This window comes from Idiotropiscis lumnitzeri, chromosome 9 (assembly GCF_059441095.1).
Source record: "Idiotropiscis lumnitzeri isolate Australia: NSW breed Sydney's pygmy pipehorse chromosome 9, RoL_Ilum_1.0, whole genome shotgun sequence".
Taxonomy (NCBI): domain Eukaryota; kingdom Metazoa; phylum Chordata; class Actinopteri; order Syngnathiformes; family Syngnathidae; genus Idiotropiscis; species Idiotropiscis lumnitzeri.
In genome coordinates, this window is record NC_142399.1 from 16,067,942 (window position 1) to 16,093,771 (window position 25,830).

The 25,830-nt window shown below is 39.4% G+C and overlaps 1 protein-coding gene across 2 annotated transcripts in view; it reads right to left on the reverse strand.

Annotated features, from left to right (window-relative positions):
- The window catches only part of inpp5a (inositol polyphosphate-5-phosphatase A), a 146,361-nt gene that overhangs the window by 100,887 nt on the left and 19,644 nt on the right, over positions 1 to 25,830 (reverse strand). For both annotated transcript variants that reach the window (XM_088305189.1, XM_088305190.1), the window contains exons 2-4: positions 21,240 to 21,281; positions 6,503 to 6,603; positions 6,112 to 6,199 (exon numbers count right to left, since the gene is read on the reverse strand). In XM_088305189.1, the coding sequence (XP_088161315.1) occupies positions 6,112 to 6,199; positions 6,503 to 6,603; positions 21,240 to 21,281 (231 nt within the window). The remainder of the gene's footprint in view (positions 1 to 6,111; positions 6,200 to 6,502; positions 6,604 to 21,239; positions 21,282 to 25,830) is intronic.

Below are 25,830 nucleotides of genomic sequence, written 5' to 3' on the forward strand. Positions count from 1 at the left end.
CTCCATTTAGGGTGTGTAGATATTAACCTTCTCCGGATGTATGAGGTAAAATGCAACGGTATGGGAGACATGAAAGCTTTTATCATCAAAATAATTGGAACATCACCTCACTTATATATCAGAATACCAATTTTGAGCATGTCAGAAAAATTTCTATTCCAGGTGCGGGGTGGCGGCGACCATCATGCCGTGCTTGGCCTCTCCCCTCTTTCATTTTCATTCCTGCCCGCTCGGCACAGTCATTCATCAGGACCGGGGCAGAGGACACTTCCCGCCTGCTCACAAATGCATGGAGCAAGCAATAAAATTAACCTTGTGGCAATTGTTTTCCCAACCGTTTGATGGCTCTGTGTCAGCTCATCTGTTAAAACGGAGTATGATAAAAAAAAAAAAAAAAAAGATTAAAAAAAAAAATCATACTTGGATGTACAAAGAATTATGACTTGAAGTGAAGGAAAGCAATAACTGAATGAAGCCAAACTAACGCTAGATTATTGAGTCCGATCAAGGAGCAGAGAAGATGGTTGCTTGTTGATTTGTGCCTGGGATCAGTAAAGAGAATCAAGCGCTTCATAGGTTATGATTATAAACCAAGCTGGTCGGACGTAATTTAATGCTCAGCTCGACATCACCGACCCGACCCTTTCACTGGGCCGGAGGGAAAAAGCCGCGGACGAGGAACGATGTAAAAGGAGAGAGGAATAAAAATCCCTCACATGGTGTTTATTTGCTCTCAACAGCTCCAAACCAATCAATATTTTTAATTTGGGTCCGAGTTATTATTTTTCACATCACTGCATCCGGGTGCGGCGTAAAGTGGCTCATATTTTAGCACTAAAAAGATCGATATGACAGGCTCACCTTCACTGTGCACCCTCTGTGGCTGGGGGCCACGCATCATAATGGACGCTGGCTAGGAGCGAGCTGCTCCGCCTCGTTCTGGAATAACATCATTATCTGTGGACTTAGCTGCGCACATTTGCAGCTGTTTCCTTCCACTGGATAAGGTGTGTGAGGAAACACACCGTGCCGGGGCAATGACAATCCAACAAGGGGCAGAACCGGAAGACCTCCACAAATGAAGACCTGAGTAGAGATTAGAACCCTGAACAGCTCGACTGAAGCAAACACGCGAGCATCACAATGCAGCCCCGGCCCTATTCTGAACCCATTTATTAGATATACATTTCAGAAAATATTTTTAGAGTAAATACCCTCTCCTTAAAGCGCATAACTCACAGCTGATGGCAGATTCATTGATTGTTGCTCAAAACGTGTCATGAGTAGATGTGTGATAGTGCGCCTGCTTGCATTAGTGTTTATTCCACTTTGACACCGTGCATATGAGCGTGTATATGCACTAATGTCTGGCCTAAGCGGATGAGTGATGGTCGAGGAGAGTTATAGCCCAGCGATATTACACAGCTGACATCTACTCCTTTCAAGTGGCCTCAGCCTTCTAACCATATTGAAATAAGAGCGCACTTAGATTTAGTTTGCAATATTTTAACCTGCTGATAAGCCTGGGAGGGGGAGGGTAGCTCCTGCTAGTTAACCTCCCGGTGTAAAACCAACAGACTGTACACAGGGAGCCCGCCTCTTTGACCTCACTTTCTCTTGCGCTGGGCTGTCTCCTGCCGTATATAATCTCTGCATGCAGCCCAGTTTTGTTTCACCATAAAAATAGAACAGGGGGTGATATAGGATGCTGTTTAAAAAGGTGATAAACGCAAGTGACACACATTTCGGAGCCATACTGTAAACACACGCTCGGGCCTTGTCAGCACAGAGGGACACTAAGTGTTCATAAATTCCTAGCTGAGCAAGGCGGTACTGATGATTGCATTACAGCATGCTGCCTGGAAGAGAATTAAGGACTCACCTCGAGAGCAAAGTGAAGCTGAGCTACGGGCATCTGCTGACAGATCAGCTTGTTGCAGCACAGATTATTATGTACTGAGGGCGATTTAGCAATCAAATAAAATATCGACTAGTACTATTAATTATTGTTGTAATTAAATCCTTCAAAAGATTACGTATGTCGCATCATGCAACTAATATTTGCAAGGCATTCTTTATTTTGACTGCAAGGAGCCCAAGATGAAAAAGATTTGTTTGAATGGTCAGTTATGAATAGTATACATTTTTAACGTTATACATTCATTTTTCTATTTAATTATCATTCTAAAAATGACATTTCATTGATCCTAAATAATGTTCCTAAGCAAAAGGGAATAATGATGTCCTCAAAGTCAACTTGCGACTTTTTAAAAGCCACAAATAATATGAAAGATTTCTATATTCATAAATTTATAGTACATTATACTGTATATGTGCTGCTCTGATTTTGCACACTTCATTCTGTAACCATTCTTTTGTAAATGTTGCTCTTGAACTGGGACAGTCCTTCTGCAACAGAAAACGGTCCCACACACACCCAAAGTTCGGTTGTTGTTGTGCGTTAATCTTCAGCGGGTTGGGAAGTCTTGCCCAACCACTGATTGATTAAATAGTTGATAAAGAGGACTATGTTAGCCAATTTAGTCTGTGTTTATTACTCTGATAATGGCACACACATCCACGGACACACACCAACACACACACACGCACCCCCACACGCACACACATTCACATACACATGCACTGCGGAAGGATATATCGTCTGTATCCTGTCAAGCCACAGTGGCTGATTTATTCTCCGTCGTTGCTCTCATGGCTGTCCTGTAGACCACAGTTGAGGGTTGCATTTAATTTCCAATTAGATAGCTTTGCAACAACTAAGGTCGAAGAGACCAGTGAGTACTGCTGTGTGTCACTGTCTATGTACAGTATGCAGTCGGGCTTGATTAGACAGTCAGTTGTTTGAGTACATTCTGGGCAAGTGTGTCCGTGCAACTCTTTGCATGTCACAGTGTAAGTGGGTGTCAAAAAGTGGGAATAGGAGCAGACGTTAGAGCGCATCATTCCAGACGGCATGCGCTGCAGATCCAAGGGCAGACCCACGATAAATATTAATGGCCAAGAACAAGTGGATTGGGAGTTGAGTTATCAGGGAGGGCCTTCCTAATTGACATTTTACCTGCTGTATACCTTAACGGGGCTGTAAAACACCCACTCCCAGCCGTAGGGGCGTCGTGTCACTCAAGCCCTTGCCCACCGTGGCGAGCGCTTTCTCAGATAAGACATGCCTCTTTGTTGAGATTCAATATCAAGTTGCATTAACTGTACATTTCTTTTGGGCTGTCTTGGTTGAAGTATTTTGAATGGCTTCAGTGCAGCAATGAGTCGTAGTTCTGTTTGCATCCAATGACAATTTATTCCCAAACCATGTTTACTTGCTTAAGTGGAGACTCTCAAGTGCCCATAGGTGTGAATTAGAGTGAATTGTTGACAAGTGTGGACACCAGCTCTCACTCAAACTAAGCTCAGATAGACTGCGGCGCACCTGTTCCTAATGATTGAACAGTTGAGCTACACAAAAAAAAAAAAAAGGAAAAAAGATCCTCATTTAATTTGTCAAACTAAACAATATTGTTAAAGGAGACTTTTGCAAACATTAATTTTGCTGATGAAAAGGAAATCAAATATTTGGGTAGTAAAAGAGCTCACATAATTGGCAGATGTGTCAATTCAAGTCAAAAGCGCTTTCATTCGCACGCAGGCGAACACGACACACACACAGAGCAAATAAACAAGCTGACCTTTATCTTAACATACACTCGCTCGCAACATTACCATACTCGCACTCAATCAAACAATTCACTTGCAGTTCCTAAGACGCCAAGCAACTGCATATGGAATACAACAACACACACAAGAGGCGGAAGGAAGCCTTGCACCAAAGAAACTTCCCTCTTAGATTATCTGAAAATGGACAGGTGGCACACACAACAAACGATTATCCCCGCAGCACGGTGGCGAGAAATCGAAGATTGAGAAAACAAACATGAGTGATGTCATCAAAGTTAAATGGCAAGCCCTGTGTGAGGAAGACTGAAGAGTCTATTCATATTTACTGTTGTCTGAATTTCAATACAAACATCGCAGAAAGGACATCTGATGTTTCTCTTTCCAACGTGCGATTCTCAAAGACAAGAGCAAATTGTGATCTCTATTTGATGAGAATAAAAATACGACAAAAAGGTTAATCTATACACAAACACTATTAAATAAACAGCTCATAATGCCAGGATACGAAATGGCACATAATTACATTTCCAAAAGGCCAGCGTTTGTAATATTCTTTTAAAGAGCATATGTGACTCAGCGGGTGCTGTGATTTATGAGCGTTTGTAGAGATGCAGCGAAGCGTGGTGGAAATGCTGAAAACGTGTTGGAGAACAACGACAGACACAGCTCAACAAACACAACACGGCTTGTGACCTCGCCACTTTTTCAAACAAACTGACTTGCAACATCTGACTATTGTTAGTGGGAATGTCGTGTGGATGCTGCAAAGTGCGCCTTCAATCTAATATAAACTATTCTTGAACCCATGATGTCTTAAGTATAGGTTGGCTGCAGGATGGCTGTAAAAAACAACAAAAGAACAGAGAGCAGAATCTTCCGTCAGTCCAGCTATAGATTGAGTCTTTGGCTCCACCAAGAGGACAAAAGGCGCCTCTGTTACAGGCCCGACATTAAAAAAAAAAAAAAAAAACTCAGACTGGCCCCCCAAAAAGAGAAATGTACAGTACATTTGTAGTTTTAAAGCTTTTATAATATTTAGCATTTATTTTACTTTACAGTTTTGTAAATTATTATTTTTGTGCACCACTGCTCTACTATCAAAATATCAACATAAAAGAAAAGACCTAAAAAATTTAAGTGTCCCCTAGTTGATCATGGCCATTTTACTGGCAAAAAAAAAAAAAAAAATCAATAAAAAATCCATGACTACTACTTTATTTGCGTCATGAGTAAAAAGAGTTTGGTACACTATGAAGCCAGGCAAAAATATATTATCAAACCTCTACTGCCACCTTGTGGTTATAAAGTATCACTAGTCAAACTTGTCATCACAGGGCACATTTACTTATGGTTGCTCTCAGTGGAGCAGTTATAATGGTGAAGCCATTGAAACATATAATCACTGGGGGTGTAACGGTAGGCGAAAAAAAAAAAGAATCACGCTTTGGTATACAGTATGTACATGTTTAAAAGTCAGAGTACAAGTCACGTTTGGTACAGTAAGGAAACAAAATATGAAAGTGCTCCTTGGGGCCAGATTCATCGGCATTGAAAATGAAGCATCAAGAGATTAAATATTGGATTCTTAAAAAAAAGCACATGATCTATAGTTACTTGTTTTTAACAAATCTAATTATGATTTAATAAAGGAAAAAAAAACTTGTATTTGACTTTAATTTTTTTACTTTATCTTTATTTATTTAGAGGTTGCTTGTGTATTTTTTGTTTGTTTGGTTTTTTAAATGTCTGGCCAGCTATGATGATTGGTAGCCAGAAGCTGAACTGTACGAAGCTTGTTTACTGACTAGGCGTGTTGCTAGAGTAGTTACACAAATATCACAAGTTGCATTTCTCCTCCGTTACCTATCATGTTCTCTGTGGGAGTTTAATAATGACACCATACTACAATTACACCTGTATTTGATCTTGAGTGGACACATCAATTGAAATGGAGGGCCGCAGCTGACCTGTGAGCCCTGGTTTAGACATGTCCCTTCAAGCAGTGGTGTTCAGACTTGGCACCTTAATGCCAAAATTAAATTATAGTAGCGTAATAGGCCGCGGTTACATTTTAAGAGTAGAATTAATATAACAATAAGACATCAACATTATGCGCAATTTCAACATTAACACTATGCTTAAATATTGGGGAAGCCTCCAAAAAGAAAGTTTTGTAGTTAAAAGTTAAATACTACTGATCTACGTAGCAAGCACTTTACAAACGCATTGAAAAAAACTAATTCAAAGAGCATTTTGTGAAACACTGCCTTAAAGTGTTCAATTTAAGATGATATTGATTCCACAAGACGCAAACCACATATAGCATACTCAGTCAATTACACTGTGAGAAGTTCTTAATCCCTGAATTCACAGAAATGCCAGCTCTTTTGTGGTTTGCCTTGCTTCATGAAACAGACTTACTGTGAAATGTTCCTGGGACTTGTAGTTTTCATCGAGGTAGACGCGAGCTCTGCTGTACTCCTTCATGGCATCACTGGACAATAGCTCTCTGGCGAAAATGACACAAATACAAAACTGCAATTCAATCAGTTGAGGGAGTTGTCTTCTCCGTTTAATATTGCAAGGAAGCACTGACCTAAACGAAGCAGTAAAACAACATTCAGGGTAGTGAACATTTTTATTTGGTGATTTTGATCATGCTCTCAAGTAGTGCAAATTGCCATAGATAGACTCCATCATAATAAGTAATATTTTTGTAGAACATCAAAACGTGTGTATGTGGAAAAAAAGGCTAGAAATCATTAGAGTACATTAGAGCAAGGCTCATTGGGAACAATTACAGTACACTTACTTGACAAAACTGTCCACGTGTGACATGGAAGCCTCATAATTCTTCCCGCCCACTTCTTGACAATGCACAGCTAAGAAATGGGGCTTATGTGACTGAACTGTCTGTAAGGGAGGAAAGACAGGGTATTAAAGACAAAACCGGACAAACACCTGCACCTAGATGTTACTCAGTAAAGGCCAAAGCTCTGCCAAGGCAGACAAATCAAACGTGGATCATATTGAATATGTTCACATGCCTGAACTTCTAACTGTATATTCTGTGGCTGTGTGTGTGTGCGCGCATATACATACATATATATATGTATATATATATATATATATATATATATATATATATATATATATATAGAGAGAGAGAGAGAGAGAGAGAGAGAGAGAGAAAGAGAGAGAGAGAAAGAGAGAGAGAGAGAGAAAATATAATGATTTGCAAATCAGTTCAACTGATGAACTTTTTTTTATTTTTGTATGAAAATGAAACTAAAGTACCATGATTGATAATAAAAGTACACTGTTTCCAGTCATCTGTCCATGACAATTCCTGGTTGCACGCTAACGTATCGCTGATGTCGGGCCGAAAGTCAGTAAATTTAATAAAATACATTGTTAAAAAAAACCCTGCAAAAACATTTCCGTCAACTTCTTATGAGAACTGGTTGAGTAGTTTGGGTTTATTCCTCCTTGCTAAAAAAATTGTGAATTATAAAAATACCCCCCTTGGGAAATAGAAGAACTTTTCACTGCATGTCTTCTTGACAGATGTTGGCCGGTCAATGAACTTCCGTCTTTCACCAGCATCGGACCTAACTCATAATTTCACCATCACTAAGTCATTTGTATTTTTAACATGCTTCCATCATCGCTAAATTACATTTTGTCACCACCATTTTAGGACCATCATTAAAAATTTTCTTACAAGGGTGACAACACACAATACAGTCATTTAAAAAGAATTTGGACTCTTGACTCTTACTGCACCCTCCTCCTACTTTGCGCCCCTAAAATGCCCCTCAACTTTGCTTTCCGGGTTTTGGGCGGTCCGATTATGGATGAAAATCAATGCTCATTCTACCAGTGTTTCAAAGTTACCCTCAGTAGTTTGCCAGTGAAAACAAAAGTCCATCAGTGACGGACTGAGGGACATCCCGTCGGGACTGACGGACAGGTGTGAATGCCCACCTCTGCTTTTTAAAGCTGCTGACAAGAAAACATACCTCAGTATGCATTATTGTTTTCTTCCACATGACAAAATTCCATTTCATGTTTGAAACGGCTGCCTATTTTTTCCTAACTCAACTATGTGACATGCAACAATATGTACACAAGTCAAAGTGCCTTGCTAATGACAGCAGATGAGTTTGTTGTACAAGCACAACATGGATCTTTCACTTAGTCATTACTTAGGGATGTGCCTCTGGTGCTGAATGCATCAGGGAGTGACGGATGCTCACATGTCAATATTTGCTCAGCCATATCACTCTCAGAACCAACCCCAACTTTGCTACTGTTGCAATAATATGGCAGGAATGTTAACCAGAAATCAAAACCCATGATAACATCTAAGAAAGCATTTCAATAGGGATTCAGAAAAACGAGTCCACCATGCATAGTACAATCTGCAGGCTATGAGGCACTTGAGTGTTAGGAGGTGTTTGTGAGAATGCTGTCGGAAGTGTGCCGAGAGGCCGACCTCTAATGGAAAATCAATACCACCGAGTGATTTACAGCACTCGGGCACTCACAAGGTCGGCCTATGGATGGCAGGCCAGGCTATACATCAGTGTCACTGAGTGTTGTGGGTGGGGGAGCCAGAGAAGCTATGAATGGCCTGTGGACCCTAACCCAGCCCCGATGCTTCCCAAGCAGCCCACCTCAGCGATGCATTACGTTCACTACGGGCCCAATCAAATAAAAGTAATGTATGGCAATAACACTATGGATTTTCCATCAACCTATGGCTTGTCACTTATCTCAGTGACCCAAGAACGAGAAGGCTTAAAGCAGCTCAAACTTGCTAAGATTAGTGGACCTATCAGCTCTGAGTGGGAAAGGGCACATTCAAGAACCTTGCAACTATTAGCAGGAGGGAACGTGACTTGTGCGGGTCCATTTTCGTGTACTACCTTTGGTCATTCAGCTGCACTCCGTTTGTCTCTCCTGGATGTAAATTAAGCTGTAGTTTGGAAAACGGCACACTATTTTATTTGCCCAATCCAAAGTAACTAATGCCATTTTCCTGCCCTATGACAACGATATACGGCCACTTAATGATGATTTGGAGTTTTAAGTGACCATTAAACATGTACTTCCTTGACCGACCAAACAGTTCCTATTGATTTTATATGCTGAAGAGACATACAACACGGTAAAACTAGAGCCAATTGTAGCAAATAGCAAATAAATAAATAAATAAACAAAGTAATCTTAAATTTCCCATTGAAACAATTGGCAAACAGATAATTTGATTTACAAATAGATATTGGTCGTAATGATTTCTCTCAATTTTGGCGGGTGAAATGTTCCAAGCTCTCCTTGCAGCCGCCCTTGCAATAAGTGAATTTTCACAGTACAGTTTGACTTTTTTTTGTTTTGTTTTGTTTTATTTATTTATTTTTGTACTATTAAAGAAGAAGTCAAACCACAAATTTAATTTAAAAGAACGGTTACATGCAGGCCTGGTAGTTGAAACGCAGCATTCTGATTAATACTGAGTTTGTGCAATATGCGTTAAGCAGCATAATCCACCCGTTCTTTTTGCCATCTCAGGGGTCAACCATTTAGTCACTTCGGTCGACTGAAAATTATAACACGGTTCTTCAAGGCTCAGGAAACAACCAATCAAGGCTCGCGTTTACTAAAGCTGAGCCATGATAGGTACCAGTCTGTATGTTGATGACGCCACAAGTCAACAACAGTAGCAAATTCTGATTCTGATTAATCGGCCGACCGATCATGACCCTCCATTCATCAGCAAAAAATGTTTTTTCCATTATGTTCTATAACCATTGAAAGAAGTTGTACACAAGTAACACTTACCTCATTATTTATTAGACATAAATCTAAACCATAACTTTGTATCTTTAAATATATATAATGAAATTTGTCATTCAAAAACCTACTGGTAACAAACACACCTATGACCAGGATTAATAACGTTATAACTTTATTAATAATAAATTTGTGGTGAATACAGACCAGGTCAACATGCGAATAGCAAAAATCTGCCTAAAATTTTAACCTATTGAAATGCAACGGTAAAAAAATAAAAATACAACAAAAACAATACTTTTTGCATTAATCGGACCACCTGCAATATGCATTTTCTTTCTTCCAAAAATCAGCATCCCATCCTTTCCTTCAAAAAAAAAAAAGATATTGGTTGGCAAATACTGACACTAACGAACTTTGACTGCAAAGAAGCATTTGAAGCGGACTATTTTCTCCCTGTTAAATCACAACTTCTTTGGTTTAAATTGAAGTTCCACTGTCGTTTATTAACACAGATGCACAACTTTCTATTAAATAGGGAATGGCGCCATCTTGTGGTATCTTTAGACCTTTTTGAAAAAAAAAACACACATAATGCAAATCGACTGATTTTGGCTGAGTTATGTTATTGATATGCTTATGGAAAGATAGAGCGCTTTCTAGGACGACACCCAGACTCTTGACTTGGAAACTAGGGAGTGGCCAATGGAAATGGGAAAACGGCCAACATTGGATTATATAGATTTTGTACCAAAAAGAACTTCTGTTTTGTCCCTGTTAAGCTTTATGAAGTTCTAAGTGAACCAGCCATTGATTTCAGATAAACAGGAGGTGAGGGAGGAGTGAGGGAATGAAATGCTGGGTTTGCAGGAGAAATAGAGCTGGGTGTCATCCATGAAGCAATGAAAAAATATACTACATTTTTGGAAAATGGCGCCAAGGGGAAAGAGGAAGATAATAAATAATAGAGGGCCCAGGACAGAGCCTTGGGGCCCACCTGAGGTGACTGGGTGGGACTTGGATGAAAATGATTTTAGCTGGATGAACTGAGCAAATTGAGCTGGATGACTTGTGTATCATAGCCGACGAGCCATTATAACTGGCAGATGGTGCTCTCTGGTTCCCGTAACAGGCATTATCAGTGACCATATATTAGAAAACTACAATCAAGACGAACTACAAATAATCAGGGTGCAGAATCACTTTGCTTTCTATTATTGACATCCATCCATCCATCTGAGCCACTTCACCTCACGAGGGTCACAAGCGTGCTGGAGCGTATCCCAGCTATCTTTGGGCACACGAAGACGAACAACCACCCGCGCTCGCAATCACACCGAGGGACAATTCAGAGTGCCCAATCAACCTATCATACATGTTTTTGGAATATGGGAGGAAACCGGAGAACCCACGTAGGCATGTGGCAGAACATGCAAACTCCACACAGGAAGGGCGGAGCCCGGTATCGAACCGTGCACCTCTGTACCGTGAGGTGGACGTATTAACTAGTCATCCACAGTGCCGCCTATTTATATACATGCACTATATGGTGACCTTCAACACACATTGCAGCAATTTAGACATTACAAAACTGGACGTGGGAACGAAAACACAATCACTGGCCTGTTTTGGTGCAGACAAATTTCGAATGCAAATTTTGGCTGCGTGACTATTCAAGAGTGTGGTACAATGCAAATCAATATTTACCCGACCACACCAATGCCGGATCTCCAGTTACCCAAGGCCTTTGCACACAAGGACAAAGCCAATTTGTTTATTTGCCAACATTTACAATAGAAATGATCAGGCAGGAATGACTTACGTTACATTATTCCATTAATTCTCATATTATGTTTGGTCACTAATTCATTTTAATAATACTTATATATTAGTAATTGTAGTACATTGCATGGTTACAAAGATGCACCAAGTTGACATTGGCCGACATGAACTATGCACCAACGACCACATTCACTGACAGTTGACCACCTGAATTGGTTAAGATAAGTACTACATAGCAGTAAATATGTACGTTAAACACTTGGAGCTGTAGATAATACCCCATTTACACAGATATATTTGGCGGGGGCACTCCGAGGTAGTATGAGTCAGTATTCTGTATATGCACAACACCCGACACTCTTACTGTCCTACTGTGTTGAAAACAGGGCTGAAGAAGTTATAGCTTGAATAATTTATGCACAGTGGTAGAATGCAATTTTCAAATCGCAAAGGCTATGATTAGATTATTTCCCCCAAATCATTCGGTCCTCTTTACATGCACATATATATAGTTTATTCTATGTCACACCAGATGGTGGAGTTGGCATGGAGGTTACAAAATCATTCAATTTGCATCCCGATTTTACTGTTGAATCCTCGATAATAGGTAGGAGGTGCACATTTTAGAAGGCAGTAAAGTTGTGTGTAATGTGCCACCGATGGGCCGTCAATGACGCTCGTAAAATGAATGAGTTGCATTCTTCTGAGGAATTCCCTCGCCGTTCATCTGTGTTGGCATATACAGCCAGACTCAGAGTATATCAATATAGGAAGGAGGAGCAGAGGTTTAAACAGGGTGGCACCGTGACCTTTGCTACAGTTGCAAGTCGATAAAACCGAGTTTAACAGCGGGTCTTGTTTATTTTCCAGGACGTTGCATAGGAACCTCAGAGGGCACATACACAATGAGCAAACCTTTCCTTATTGGCCTCCAGGTCAGCCACCGTTGATTGAGTATGAAAAGCATCCAGCTGCGTTCAAGCAGTTGTGTTGCACGGTGAGACCTAACTGCCATTGCATTAACCCAATTCGATGTTAAACCACAGTTAGACAACATCTGAATGGTTGCTTGGCACACCTACGTGTACATCGTCCAGAAAAAAACTGTATGAGAACTTGGGGGGGAAAAAAATTATTATTTTTTTTTTGTTTTGTTTTTTGGGCATTTCATTGATGTCGCGCATAATGCTTGTTCCTCCAATATCACTTTTAAGGAGACCTGAAACATTTATTTGGATGAGGAGTGGCTCCATTTTTTCGACTCTTTTTCGACTCGACTCTTTGGTACGTTACAGCGTCGGGCTACATGTACACCACTCAATGTAGCGTTCCAATCCGGCCACACTCGACTGTGGAGTCAGCCTCCTTGCTGGAACATTTTATTTGCTGAACATTGACGCTCCCGAAGCAGCCCCAACTAAAAGCACATGCCTCTCCACAATGCCCACCATTAAAGACGACCACTTCCGGGCTCATTGATGAGGATCGATGCCGATTCTGGTGGAGGCGAACGTGCATGAGTGGCAACAGCCCGGGCACCAAGACGCAAGCGAGAAGCTAATTTTGTTGTGCTAAGGTTGTCTGTTTAGCGACCAAAAGCTATTTGCTGCCTTGAGCAGTGCTGTTAATTATAACGCCACTGAAGAACTTACCATTGTTACTCATGAGAGGCGGGAGGTATAAACATTGATGCCTGGCTGCCTCGTCACACTTAACAAAAGATTAGCGCAGTTAAATGCCCAAAATATAACTAGTCGAAGTTTGTGTGCTCTTGTCGACTTCAGCCTGTTTAAGTGGAGAATCGATCAGCATGGTAGTTTTGATTTTGTGGAGGTGATCACATGAGCTCACATTTGATGTCAATAAATTCAAAGTATGGCGCAGAACACTTTTATGCTTTCATAGGTTGAAGTGGACAGGAGTAGTAATGTGCATTTGCATTTTGGTGGCGATCGGTCGACATTTTAGACAACAGAACTGACAATTCGAGCATTATTACTTTGTTTTACTTTTTTATATTATTACTTTGCTTGCCTCCCAAAATAACGAGCCGAGCTCCAAATGGGGGCGTGCCAATTTGTCGTAAATCTTATCACAAAAGAAAAAACCATAAATCACTATAAAGTCATTTAATGGGTGGGGGGTTCGTACTGATGTCATTTTAACAAGCAAAACTATTATATAAGTGCCAATGTCAACGTCAATGAAGCGTCCCTTAAATATGGGTTCACAGTCATAACCGCACTCCAAGGAAAACCTTAACTTCGATGTGGCCCACAAGAAAAATTAGTTTGACATTCGAAATATTACACAATGTCAAAAAATAATTGCTTAACCTTCTTAAATCATGACTTAACTGTCATAAAGCAGTTTTTGGAAAGTTGACTTTTAATTGACTGGCCACATCCAGGTCTAAATGTTGGGAGATCTGCTGAATCAAGAAATGACTTCATTAGTACCCATCAGACAAACAAAGGGAAGTAGGCTACAAGATGACAAAAAAGAAACATTATGCAATAAAGTAGTGTTGTGTTCGTCAAAATTCAATTACGATGACAAATATTACACTCAACGATTACAAAATAGATATTATAGTCATAAAAAAAAGATTATTTCAAATATATAAAATCTACAACATTGTTGAAATTGTTGTCGAAACACAGGAGAGATCTATTGAAATGATTAGAATTTAAATATTACAATAGTTCTTTCGCCAATTTATTTTTAGAATGAAACCACATTTGCACCTTTGTCATTTTTAAATAACCAATTGTATCAATTTCGTTTTGTCCAAGAGGAACTTACATAGTGTTTCAAAGAATTAAATGTTTCTTGATATTTTTAAGTTTAAACATATTCTTGTTTTCTACCCCAAAAATAAATGATCGTTTGAATAATCGTGATCGTGATTACCAAAATGATCACGATTACTATTTTGTTCATAATCGAGTAGCCCTTCCATTATGCAAGAAATTCAAGAACAAAAGATAAGCAAAGTAGTTGAAAGCCCTCAACCTTGAAAAGGTTATAAAGGAATTTCATGGTTCGAGCTTTCATCCACAAATGGAGAACAGAAAGAACAGTGAAGTTGTGGTCAGTCAAACAAAATTAGGAGAATCACGAAAGCATCCAGAAGGACAGCTAGTGAACTGTACTGTAAGCCTCACTGGCCTCGGACACAGCCACTTTCCATGACTCAACCAAAAGAAAGACACTGGACAAAAATGGCATACATGGGAGAGTTCCAAGGGGTGAAAAGCACACACACACACGCACGCCCCCACACCCACACACACACACACACACAAAGCGCTTGACCCAAATCATACCACTAAGACCATCTCCGAATAGCAAAAAAAAAGCCGGAAATATTAAGGTGTGACAATGTCAAAGTCCGGATTTAAATCCAACAAAGACGCTGTATGAAATAGCTAATTGATGCCAGAAAAGCCTCCAATATGAACGAGTAAAAACAATCCTGAGAAGATGAGTGGACCAAAGTCCTCCACAGCAATGCAAAAGGCTCATAATTGGGAATCAAGAATGCTTGATTTAAGTTAAGTTGCAATTATTTTTAAACATGAGGTCAAATAGGTTTATATTTTCTACACTTTATATATGTAATGATCAAAATCACTTCTTTTATCATTTATAGTTACTTGGCTTATCTTTGTGAGACATAAAAGCAGTTTAAGTGTGATAATGTGCAAACGTTTATAATACCAGAAATGGAGCGAATACTTTTTGACAACGCTGTACATCGCAATAAGACCGCGGTCTCACATTTTGATTTAGTTGCGCAAGAAAGTTTTCAAAGTAATAAAGATACAGTTGTAATACAGGCTGTGTTACTAGAAGGTTAGAGGACACAAAAAGTGTCTTGTGCATGCATTGGCCGTGATGATTTACTTCATGTGACTGATTTTAGTTGACTTGTCGCTAATGTTTTTTTCCGGCCACAACGCGCAAATCCAGAGTCATGCGTTTTTCCATGACGTCAGTCGGCAGCAGCACAGAGCTGGCATGCAGGCCAGCCTGAATCACCCAGGCCGCACCTCACGCTCTCTCTTCATGCATTCCCTCTCTCTCCCACACTACGTAAACAGAAGGAGACGTTTTGCCTTTCTCTAGGATGTGTAAGCTTGCTCCACAATGTCACACCAGTAACCAGCGGCAAGCTTCAAAACACTGACTTTGTAAGCAGAACGTTAAACCAAAATGTATGTGGACCTCTCTACTTATGCCTACATCAACCGCTGCAAACATTAGAATGATCGCCCCAATGTTTTAGATTTTTTTTGGACGCTAAATGTCTCACGCTTTGATGAGAAAACCGCTTGATGGTTACAAAATTGTAAATATTGGGGTGATCGTTCTGCTAATTTCAAAGGTTGAAGTGGGCATAAGTCTAAACTTCCACATGCATTTTGGAGATGATTCGTCACAGTTTTATTGTCGTCTTCCCCATAGAGACACCAGAAAATGTCCACTAGAGGGAACCTCACCATCATTAATTGCCGTGAGTCCTTTGCAGGCACTTGAATTGAAATTAATATATATATATATATATATATATATATATATATATATATATATATTATATATATATATATATAGAGAGAGAGAGAGAGATTAGAGAGATATAGAGAGAGAGATATAGAGAGATATAGAGAGAGAGATATAGAGAGATATAGAGAGAGAGAGAGAGATATATATATAGAGAGAGAGAGAGAGAGAGAGAGAGAGAGAGAGAGAGAGAGAGAGAGAGAGAGAGAGAGAGAGGAGAGAGAGAGAGAGAGAGAGAGAGAGAGAGAGAGAGAGAGAGAGAGAGAGAGAGAGAGACGAGAGAGAGAGAGAGAGGAGAGAGAGAGGAGAGAGAGAGAGAGAGAGAGGAGAGAGAGGAGAGAGAGAGAGAGAGAGAGAGATAGAGAGATATAGAGATATAGAGATAGAGAGATAGAGAAGAGATAGAGAGATAGAGAGATAGAGAGATATAGAGAGAGAGAGAGAGAGAGAGAGGAGGAGAGAGAGAGAGAGAGAGAGAGAGAGAGAGAGAGAGAGAGGAGAGAGAGGAGAAGAGAGAGGAGAGAGAGAGAGAGAGGAGAGAGAGTTTTTTCATTTTTCCAGCATTTGATGTTGAAAAATCAATCAATCAAGAAAACTTTTTCAATGGTAAACTACACTTTGAATAAATGTACTTTATTTCTTAATAGTAGATATTATTAAATATTATGTAATAAATATGTTTTCATTTTATATGTATTATATACACTGAATAATATCTACATACATTTGAGTTTCATTAATTTAATTGGAGACTGTTTTTCCCACTTCATATTTCCTTGAAAGTCACGATTTTTGAGTGAATAAACATTTTCAACGATTTTTTTTTCTATCATAGCCATTTGATGATGTTTGCAACAAAACACCCCGCAACAAAATTGAAAAAAATAAATAATTAATTAAAAATCGGCAGGGAGGATTTTTTTGGGGGGGGGAGTGTGCGCACTTGTGTCAAAGTCTCAATAGGAATAAGCGACATTCCTGCGAATGAGGTGAAAGCTCTCTTCCGGTTGAAGTTTCCATCCAGTTCATACAACATGCATCAGGTAAAAATACCAGAAGAACATAAGACATGCAAATCACCCGTTATCCGTTTTTTCCGTTTTCCGTCGGAAATCGGAGAACGAATCGTCTGCGTTTTCATTTTGGTTTTGGGAACGAGTTTTGAAGAAACAAGTTATTATTTAATTATTTGTTTAAGTTTGTGTTTTACATGAAAAATGCTAAGGTGAGACATAATTACAAGTATTAAAGTGATATACAGAACCCAAATTTTTAGCCAGCAAAAGTGACTAATTAACATCGCTTTTAAGAACCGGTATTTGAGGGGGTGGAAAAAAATGCAATTCAGCAGCAAAAGGGGCGCTTTGCTTAGCGTAACGGTGCCGCACGAATACAGAGACAGAAACAGACTCCTGCAGGTATTGAACTCCTTGCGAATAAAAACAAGAAGAGTGCAGTGTTCTCTGGACTTATTTTGCCAACACGGCCAAAGAGACAGTTGAGAAAGTATGAACCGGGGATGAATTCTTCTCAGATCTACAGGTTAATTTTTTGGTCACATTTCAAACACAACCCTTCATGTGAAATTATTTTTGCGAGAAGCATTCATGTTCCCATTCGGTTATTTTCCATGTCTGAATAGCAATGTATCGCACACACTTACGCAGTTACGTCCCGCTATAGCGATTAAATGAAGAAATTCTATACCGTATATATGATTACTATAATGATTGTAGAGGCAATGTCCCTCCACCCGGCAGCAGTATGTAAAAAACTGCGATTAAAACAGACCTCCATCTACGATGTAGTACAAGTTAAAATAAAGTCAGAGACGTCGCCTAACCATGTCAATATCCCTTAACTCAGATATTATTTCCCTGTGGCAATATTTGGATATGTGAGAGACGGTATTCTTGTATATACTTAAGGCAAAATAGAGTGACGTCAATCAAGCATTGTGTGTTCAAGGCGAGTCCGATCAATTGGGACATTGTCCCTGGTCTACATTTTGTTTGTGGTCCAAACTTATTTTAACAATTGGGATTAGCAGAACTGAAAAGCAACTAAAGAAAAGTGCAGACTATATTTTTTTCAAAATGGAAAATGTCAACACATCAGCATTTTGACCAGCATTGGAAGAAGCCAAGTTCAGGAGCATGAAAACGAAAAATCTCAAAGTGTCAGAGATATTGAGGAATTTTAAATTGTGGATGTGGGTGGAAGCATATGTTTCTTAATATGCATTTTGTATACTTTAAAACATTTCCCAGGTGTGATATGGTTTCAGCAAAAAATCCTAAACATGAAAGCTTTGAAATTTTAAATTGCAAAGTATATTGTCACCATTTGGCGGAAACCGTGAATGCCCAAATATTTTTTTATCCCGCTCCCCACAAATCGCTAAATCAAATCGGTCCGTCACCACTTTGTCTATAATTTTTTTTTACAAAATGTTAGCCAATTTAAAGCAGTGAAAATAGCAAATACACAAATACACTCTCACTATTGAACGCAACTTGTTTGAGACGTGGCAAAATTACTTAAATTCTCTCGTTCTGCCGAAGCTGTGTGGCATAATTGTCTCTTCCAACGCTGGTTGTTTTTTTTGTTTTTGCCATAATGAGAATTGATAATAATGAGGTTCACTGAATTAAATTGGCTTATTTGTTTAAAATCTATCCCTGTGATACCACGTTGCGTAAGGACCCTCGATCGCGTATCACGGAGGTAACTCCGTTTCATAATAACATGAACATCCACTTCATAGACATTTTCAAAGGCTTCTTGCTCGGTGGGGGCTTCACATCGTACAGCACCGAGTGCTCCGCAACAAATAGCTTGCTCCTACTTGTGGGAGCAGAACCCAAAGTGTGGATAAAATCATTTAAAGTCAGGAGCGCCCCTCCCACACATGCACGCACACTCACGTGCGCACCCTCTGGCTCGACAACCTAAAACAATAAAGTACAGTAAGTGCCACTTATCAGAAGCTCATAGTATCAGCTACTGATAATCAGTGCTTCAACAAAAGTCAATACAGCTCTGCTTACCTTGCAAAAAGCCACCGGTGGCGTGTCAAGTGTGAACACGTTTACTTAATAGTTGTGTTCTTTTTCCTTAAATGTACAGCATTACTGTAATTTCTCAAGAATAAGAGGCACTCGACTATATCAATCCCAGAGAGAAAAAAAAAAGAAAAATCACCCTTCAAAAGCAGATTTTTTTCTCTTTACTCATGTAAAATACACTACCGCGATTTAATGGTATCCATGCTTGAAATTTCATTAGCCCCAAAGTTATTTGATTGATTTGAATCATAAAGTTATTGGTTTGTGTAAAGAGAATTTCTTCCCCTTGTTAACAGTTTTAGGTTCTGTCAAGACTCAAGCCTTCACACCCGATGGTAAAAGTGAAGCCCTCTCGTGTGATGTCACAAAAAACAGAAAGGAAAAATCACAGACATGCCCTGATTTTAACCAAATGACGAGTGCATAAGTGCCTGAAATGTTGATGTGGCAAATAAGAATTGCATCGGTAAATCGTTCTTGCTGTCTGGAGAATCCACTTTTATCCAAAAAGTTGTTTATTTACGGCAATTTACTCGTTTCTCACCCTGACGCATTTTGGGACAAATCAACACGTTAGGCTGTCATGATTACTGGTGTGCAACGGATATGATGTTAGTATTGTTATACCAAAGCAAGTGAGTCGTAAAAGGTTTATTTCTTCTATCTTTTCTCGAAACTACAAGAGGGGCAGGGGATGAACAAAGAAGTACCCCAGAGAAAGGTCATAATCATTACATTATGAAAACATTTGTTACATTAGACATATTAGAATCCCTTTTCACAGCAGCGACTGGAAATTTCTACATATTGTGATGGATAGAATGTATGAATTTGGGGAGTTTACTTACCATCCTCCATTTTGGATGCTTTATCTTTTTTTTTTTTTTTTTGCATAAAAGATGTTACATTCGAGAAGAAGAAGAAGCTACGATCACGCAATTAAGTGCAAAGCTTCTGGGTGCAAGAAGTTAAATGTTTAAACTGCTAATGGAAACACATCAGTGTGACTTGGTTTTATTGGGCACAGACAAATAATGCTCAACCATAGCAACGCTACCGTTTTCACAATGCTGTTTACACAGACACAGCCCAGTCAAAAAACTGTATATCCTGTTTTGTATAATATATACGCATATACACACACACACACACCCCCACACCCGCATGTGTATGTCTATCTATCTATCTATCTATCTATCTATCTATCTATCTATATATCTATATCTATCTATATATATATATATACATATATATATATATATAAACACATATACATATATATACTTATACATACATACATATTCACATACAGATCTCTGCATATAACCGACAGAATATAATTTAATTTTAACCAATTGAGAGGGGACGCAAAAAATAAACAACTAAGATCAAATTTTTGATGTGGCTGTGTGGAAAATTAACTAATAACATTCAAACTCATTTTAAATGAGCCACCTGATACCCGCCAACTATTCAAAGTACCTCAGATTAACCTCAAATAAATTTCAGATGTTCTAGTAGGCTTTTACTGACATTATTTTCTTCCTTTTAAGCAGAAGCCTGAAGGTTTTTTTGCTAACAATTAATGCTGTTTCATACTGTTCATAACACCAAGCCCAAGTTTAAGAGGAAGAAAAACAGCCTCCAAACATGATACTGCCACATGTGCACTTCACTGCTTGGTTTCATTGGGACCATAACAAATCGGAAAATTAAAAATAAATGAAATAAATGCATTTAAAAAAAAATTAAAATCTCCCTTATACAAATAATGGCTTTTCTGGGGTGCCTGCCCAGCCATTCACTGTGAATAAGACATTCAACTCAAGAGCATCTTTTGTAAGCTGCCTATTTCTGTGAGAAAGCCGTACTGAAAGTAAGAGGACGGCTTCCTCATAAGTTATACTTGATCCTTGGGTATCTGGACAAAAATAAATCAGAGAAATGTTATAAAGACTCCCGGGAACTGGTTGAAATTTTGAGTGTGTGACTTCACTTATGTCCAACAACACTCACCTCAAGGTTGTGAGGGTTGGGGCCTTTCAATTGTGGTTACATGATGTGTCTTGTGACAAACTGAAACGTTTACATTTATGCTTATTATTTCCAAAATTCCCCATCTTAACTTAATCTTAACTAAAAATTACAGAGTATGTGAAACTATAGGCACAAATATAGAATTATATCGTTACACCATTATGTACACAGAGCAAGTTTAAACAGGATGGATAGCTGAGGCAAAATATTTCAGAGGCAGTTAATTGTTAGACGCCAAACCAGAACATTTATTGCTTGTTAAACAGAAATGCAAACATGGTCAAGGCCAGACATACGTACCTGGTAAAACTCTCTCAGCCAAGTTTTCTGTAGATTTTCAGGCTGCAAGGAGAAGAAACAAACTGTTACGCAAGTGCAAAATAATATCAGCATCCACGCACTGATGTTCATGATTTTCCAATTGGGGGGGAAAAGAAGCAGAAATGGAAAAAAAGCCAAAGTTTTTTTTTTCCATTCAAATTGTGTAGGATTTCTTTTGACACGCAACAAACTGGCACAGCTTGCATTGCTTTTTGTCCTCATTTTGCACCGGGTTACTGACACCGTTCATGGTCACTCCATAAGTTAAGTCATCAAACTTCCTCCTGCCATCTATTTTACCTTATTTTGCTGTGCCTCTATCTTAGTTCCGTCCCCTCTCCCCTCCACTTTAAAAGGCTATTCTGAGAACTGGACTTTATTTCCACCGCGCTACGGGAAAAGAGACGGGGCCCTGGGCTGTCTACTGTACCATTTAAGGAGAGTTCTCCCTCTGTCGATAACTAGGTTTGACAAGCGGCAGTTGTGTATAAATGCATGCGTGTGTTTATGTGTGCGTGGAGGCATGTCTATGCTCTCTTGTTAACTAGAATAGTTAATAAGGTAGTGGCCACATATTTGGACTCAGTGGTTGTGTTCTATGAAATTGAAATCATTAATTTTTCAGCAGTCTGTTCACTTCATTTATCTGGCCTTACTTTTATATAATGGATGGAATCAGATTTCATGTCTATTTAATCGGACCAGTTCCTTCAGAATTAGAAGTACTTGTCAGTTTAACTACAAACTATATTAGCAAAGAGACGGTTTCCTTCAACCAATCAGATTTCAAACGTGTCCTTTCAGAGACAACGAGCTACCCTCAATGCCGTCAGAATTTTTTTTGCATGTTCTTCGCTTGGTTGGTCGGAGCTATATATGTTACAGCCAACCTGGATTGGCAAAACACTTCAGTAGCAATCTGATTGCAATAATACATTTCAAAATCAGCATGAAGAGTGAGTATACGTGCATGTGTGCGTGTGTGGTAGCGTGCGTGTGCATGCTTTTTGTCATATGATTAGAAGAATACTGTTTGGATTCTGAAAGGATTGATGAGTTCTGTGACTGCGATGTGGTAGTGTTGGTAATAAGAAATTGGTTACGTTTCAGATAAGTTCCCACTGGAGGCCTCCGTACCAAATGCATGGCCAGCCACTGTTTGGAATTTAATCCAGTATAAAGCCCTCCCAACACATCCCAATATCTTATTGTGGTTTACCTTATTCCTCATAGAAACAAATTAAGTTTTGCTGCTTGTTATTTGCTTGTGTCAACATACCAATGTGCTCAAGTAGGGGACCAAACATTAGAATGTTCTTAAATAAGGTTTCCGCTTGTTTAAACAGACAAGTAACGTGACTGTGGTTTTCACACTTTTTCAGTTTTTACTGTTAGGTGAAGAAATCCCCAAGTTTGACTGCGGTAGGAGTGGACCAGGATGAGAAAAATCTAGATGAGACAATCAACTCTTTCATGATCTTGATGCAGGTCTAACTGGTTCATAATGGATTAATGCATTTCTATCACTGAATTATTAAATAACGTAATGCTGGTGGAAGGAAGAAATGGGACACAGAAATGCAGACCTGTACTGTAATGTAGTGCAAATAAGCAATAGAGCTGCGCCGTATCACAAAAACAGTTCCCAAACCACAGTGCATTGACTTAAGAAGCATACATTCATCAAAAATAGTGAATCGAATCGGATCATGAGGTGGCGAGAGATCCTCACATCTATTCGAAGGATTTAAAAAAAAAACATAGGCATACTCTAGTTATGGTGCAGCTACACCAACATTAATAAATGCAGCTTCACATTGTATCCCTAAGACATTGACATTTTCAAGGGTACAATTTACCAAAGTAGTTACGTACTGGAGCAAGTCTGTTTCTGTGTGCTGTGCATGCACCATCATCCAAGCTCCAGCCTGATCCGACAGCACATAGTGAAGAGGTCTATATAAGGACATGAGCACTGGACCTTGTCATTAGTCACATGAACAGAGCAAGAGAAATACAGGACAAAACTAAGACAGAGATGCAGAGTAATAAAAATGTTAAAACCAGAAAATTATCACCTGAGATACCAGCTCACAAATTCTTTCACTTGTAAACTGCCTTGGAATATCACACAGCTGTCAGTGTTTGTTCACTGTATACAATACAATAGAATACAACTTTATTTATATAGCGCACTTCACAACAGCTGGAGCTGTGACAAAGTGCTTGCAGCAAAGAATACAAACTAAACCACAAACAATAGCCACCAGAAGAACAGCAGACGTGCGACAGTCTCATGTTGAATCGAAAGCTAAAGAATAAAAATGTGTCTTCAAACCAGTTTTAAAAGTGGACAGAGAGGGGGCTTGCCTCACATTCAATGAGAGGTTATTCAATAGGGAAGGAGAGGCAACTAAAAAAGCGTGATCCCCCCTGAGGCTGTGCTTAGTCCTGCACCAGTTGGAGACGTTTGAGGGAGGACTGGCATTGCAGTAATCTCGCCTAGATGTAACAAAGGTGGATGAAAGAACTTATTTGGTTGTTGATTGCTTATGATCAACAGCATCATGTTTTAAACATAATTACGTTTCAGTTCATTTATCGTGTTTTTTTTTTTTTAAAGTACTTGTTGGGTAACCCCAGCTGTACAATTTCTGAATGTTTGCTGATAACCTGACTCTGAAATAATTGATAATGCACCTTGCAAAAATGCAACTCAGCGGGTGACTATAGTATGAGGCTATAAAACCGGTAATTACTGTGTCCTAGAGCATCTGTGGAATATATACGGAATGATAAATTAACTCCTCATGAAGTCAAGAGCGAAAACGAAAAAAAAGCGATCGCACTATGGCCGACAATTTTCCAGTACTTTCCAGCATGCTCAGATTTAGGCTGGCCCAGCTTTGGTTGGGCCATCATTCTGAGGAACAGATGTTGACCTTGCCAGGGAGGCTCAGAGGAAGCCCAGAAGGCAGCTTGAGGCCCAGGCCCTGGAGAGCAAGTCAGTGTAATAGAAAAGGCATTGAGTGACACTTGTCCTTGGGGAGTTATATGCGTACCCATGGCACTTTGCACCATCCGCAGGTTATCAGGGTGTAATTTGCAGTTAATTAGAGGGTGGGCTACAGGCTGAGAGGTAAAAATAAACCCCTACCGTCCCTCGATGTGCACCTCCACTTCCTCCTCTGGCACCGGCAGTCACCTAGTTTTCTCTACCACCTCCATCTCTCTCGACTCATGGTCCTAACTTATTGGCCTACTTAAAACACAGCCTGGACCCAGATAATTTGTGAATTCCTGAAATGAGCTTTAATAATAAGAAACTCAAAGAAATGTGTTTTCATATGACTAACGTAAAATAATTTATGCATTTAAATTATTGTAGAGAGAGTCACTGATGGTGTAGTGGTACACTCGCCCGAGTTGTGTGCGGGCAGCGTGGGTTCAGTTCCCACTCAGTGACGGTGTCTATGTCTGCCCTGTGACTGGCTGGCGACCAGTTCAGGGTGTAGTGCGCCTTTCGCCCGTAGTCAGCTGAGATAGGCTCCAGCACCCTCCCGCGACCCTGTACAGGATAAAGCGGTGTGGATAATGACATGACATGACAATTATTGTAGATCATGCATATCATTGATGTGAAATAAAGGGGGCTTCTTTTCCACGTTTACTACTTTAATAAGGCTAGAAGGTGTTTTCTCTCAACAATGTTTGCTCCGTAATATTATTGTTCCTCAATCGCACCGGAAGTCACTTAAAAGGTAAGTGTCCTCTGCCAATCTGATCTATCACAGAAGCTGCAAAGACATCACAGCTGTCATATAATGGACCAATTATTCTTATTGATAGAGATGGCCTGCATTCTCAATTTCTGCCCTGTGACGATCCTAATTTCTCCTCTGCCTCCTGATCATAGATATTAATGCAACTGTTTCTGGCAGATCTGTTATGGTAGTCCCGGAATGTAAGTATCCGGAGTTGGAACAGTAGTTTGTTTGTTCATTTTAATTACATTTTTTTTTAGTCCAAACAATCATCCACTTGAGTGCATTATTTGTGTAGTTGGGATAGTACATCAGCGAGCCTCAGTCAAGGTTTTACTCGCAAGTTACAGAATGCCATTCACTGTTTCCTACAAAGCATTGAATCTCAAAGAGTACACTCGTCAAATGAAAAAGTTGCAATATTTGTCAAGTCAAAAACCCTCTTGAGCCGACTAACTGAAACCATCGCTTTTGACTTACTTAATTTGGCCTTTATAATTTAAAGATATGAAGCATTCCCTGACCCAATTACGGTAAGTATTAAAGAAGGCCAACTAAATTTGGATTGGTATGAAGTTACGTCAAAGAATTGTCCTGGTTCGGATGCCCATGGCAAATCTGATGGGAACAAGTTTTTTTTTTTTCTTTCCCCACACATATTTCGCATTCTTTTATGTAAACTATATCCTTTTGAACTCCCCTTGAAACCAAATGAACGTTCCAATTCCAGTAAAAGGAAAACTGTGAACGGCATATATAGATCAGATAAAAATGATGGATTTCATTTATAACAGCGCTCACAATAA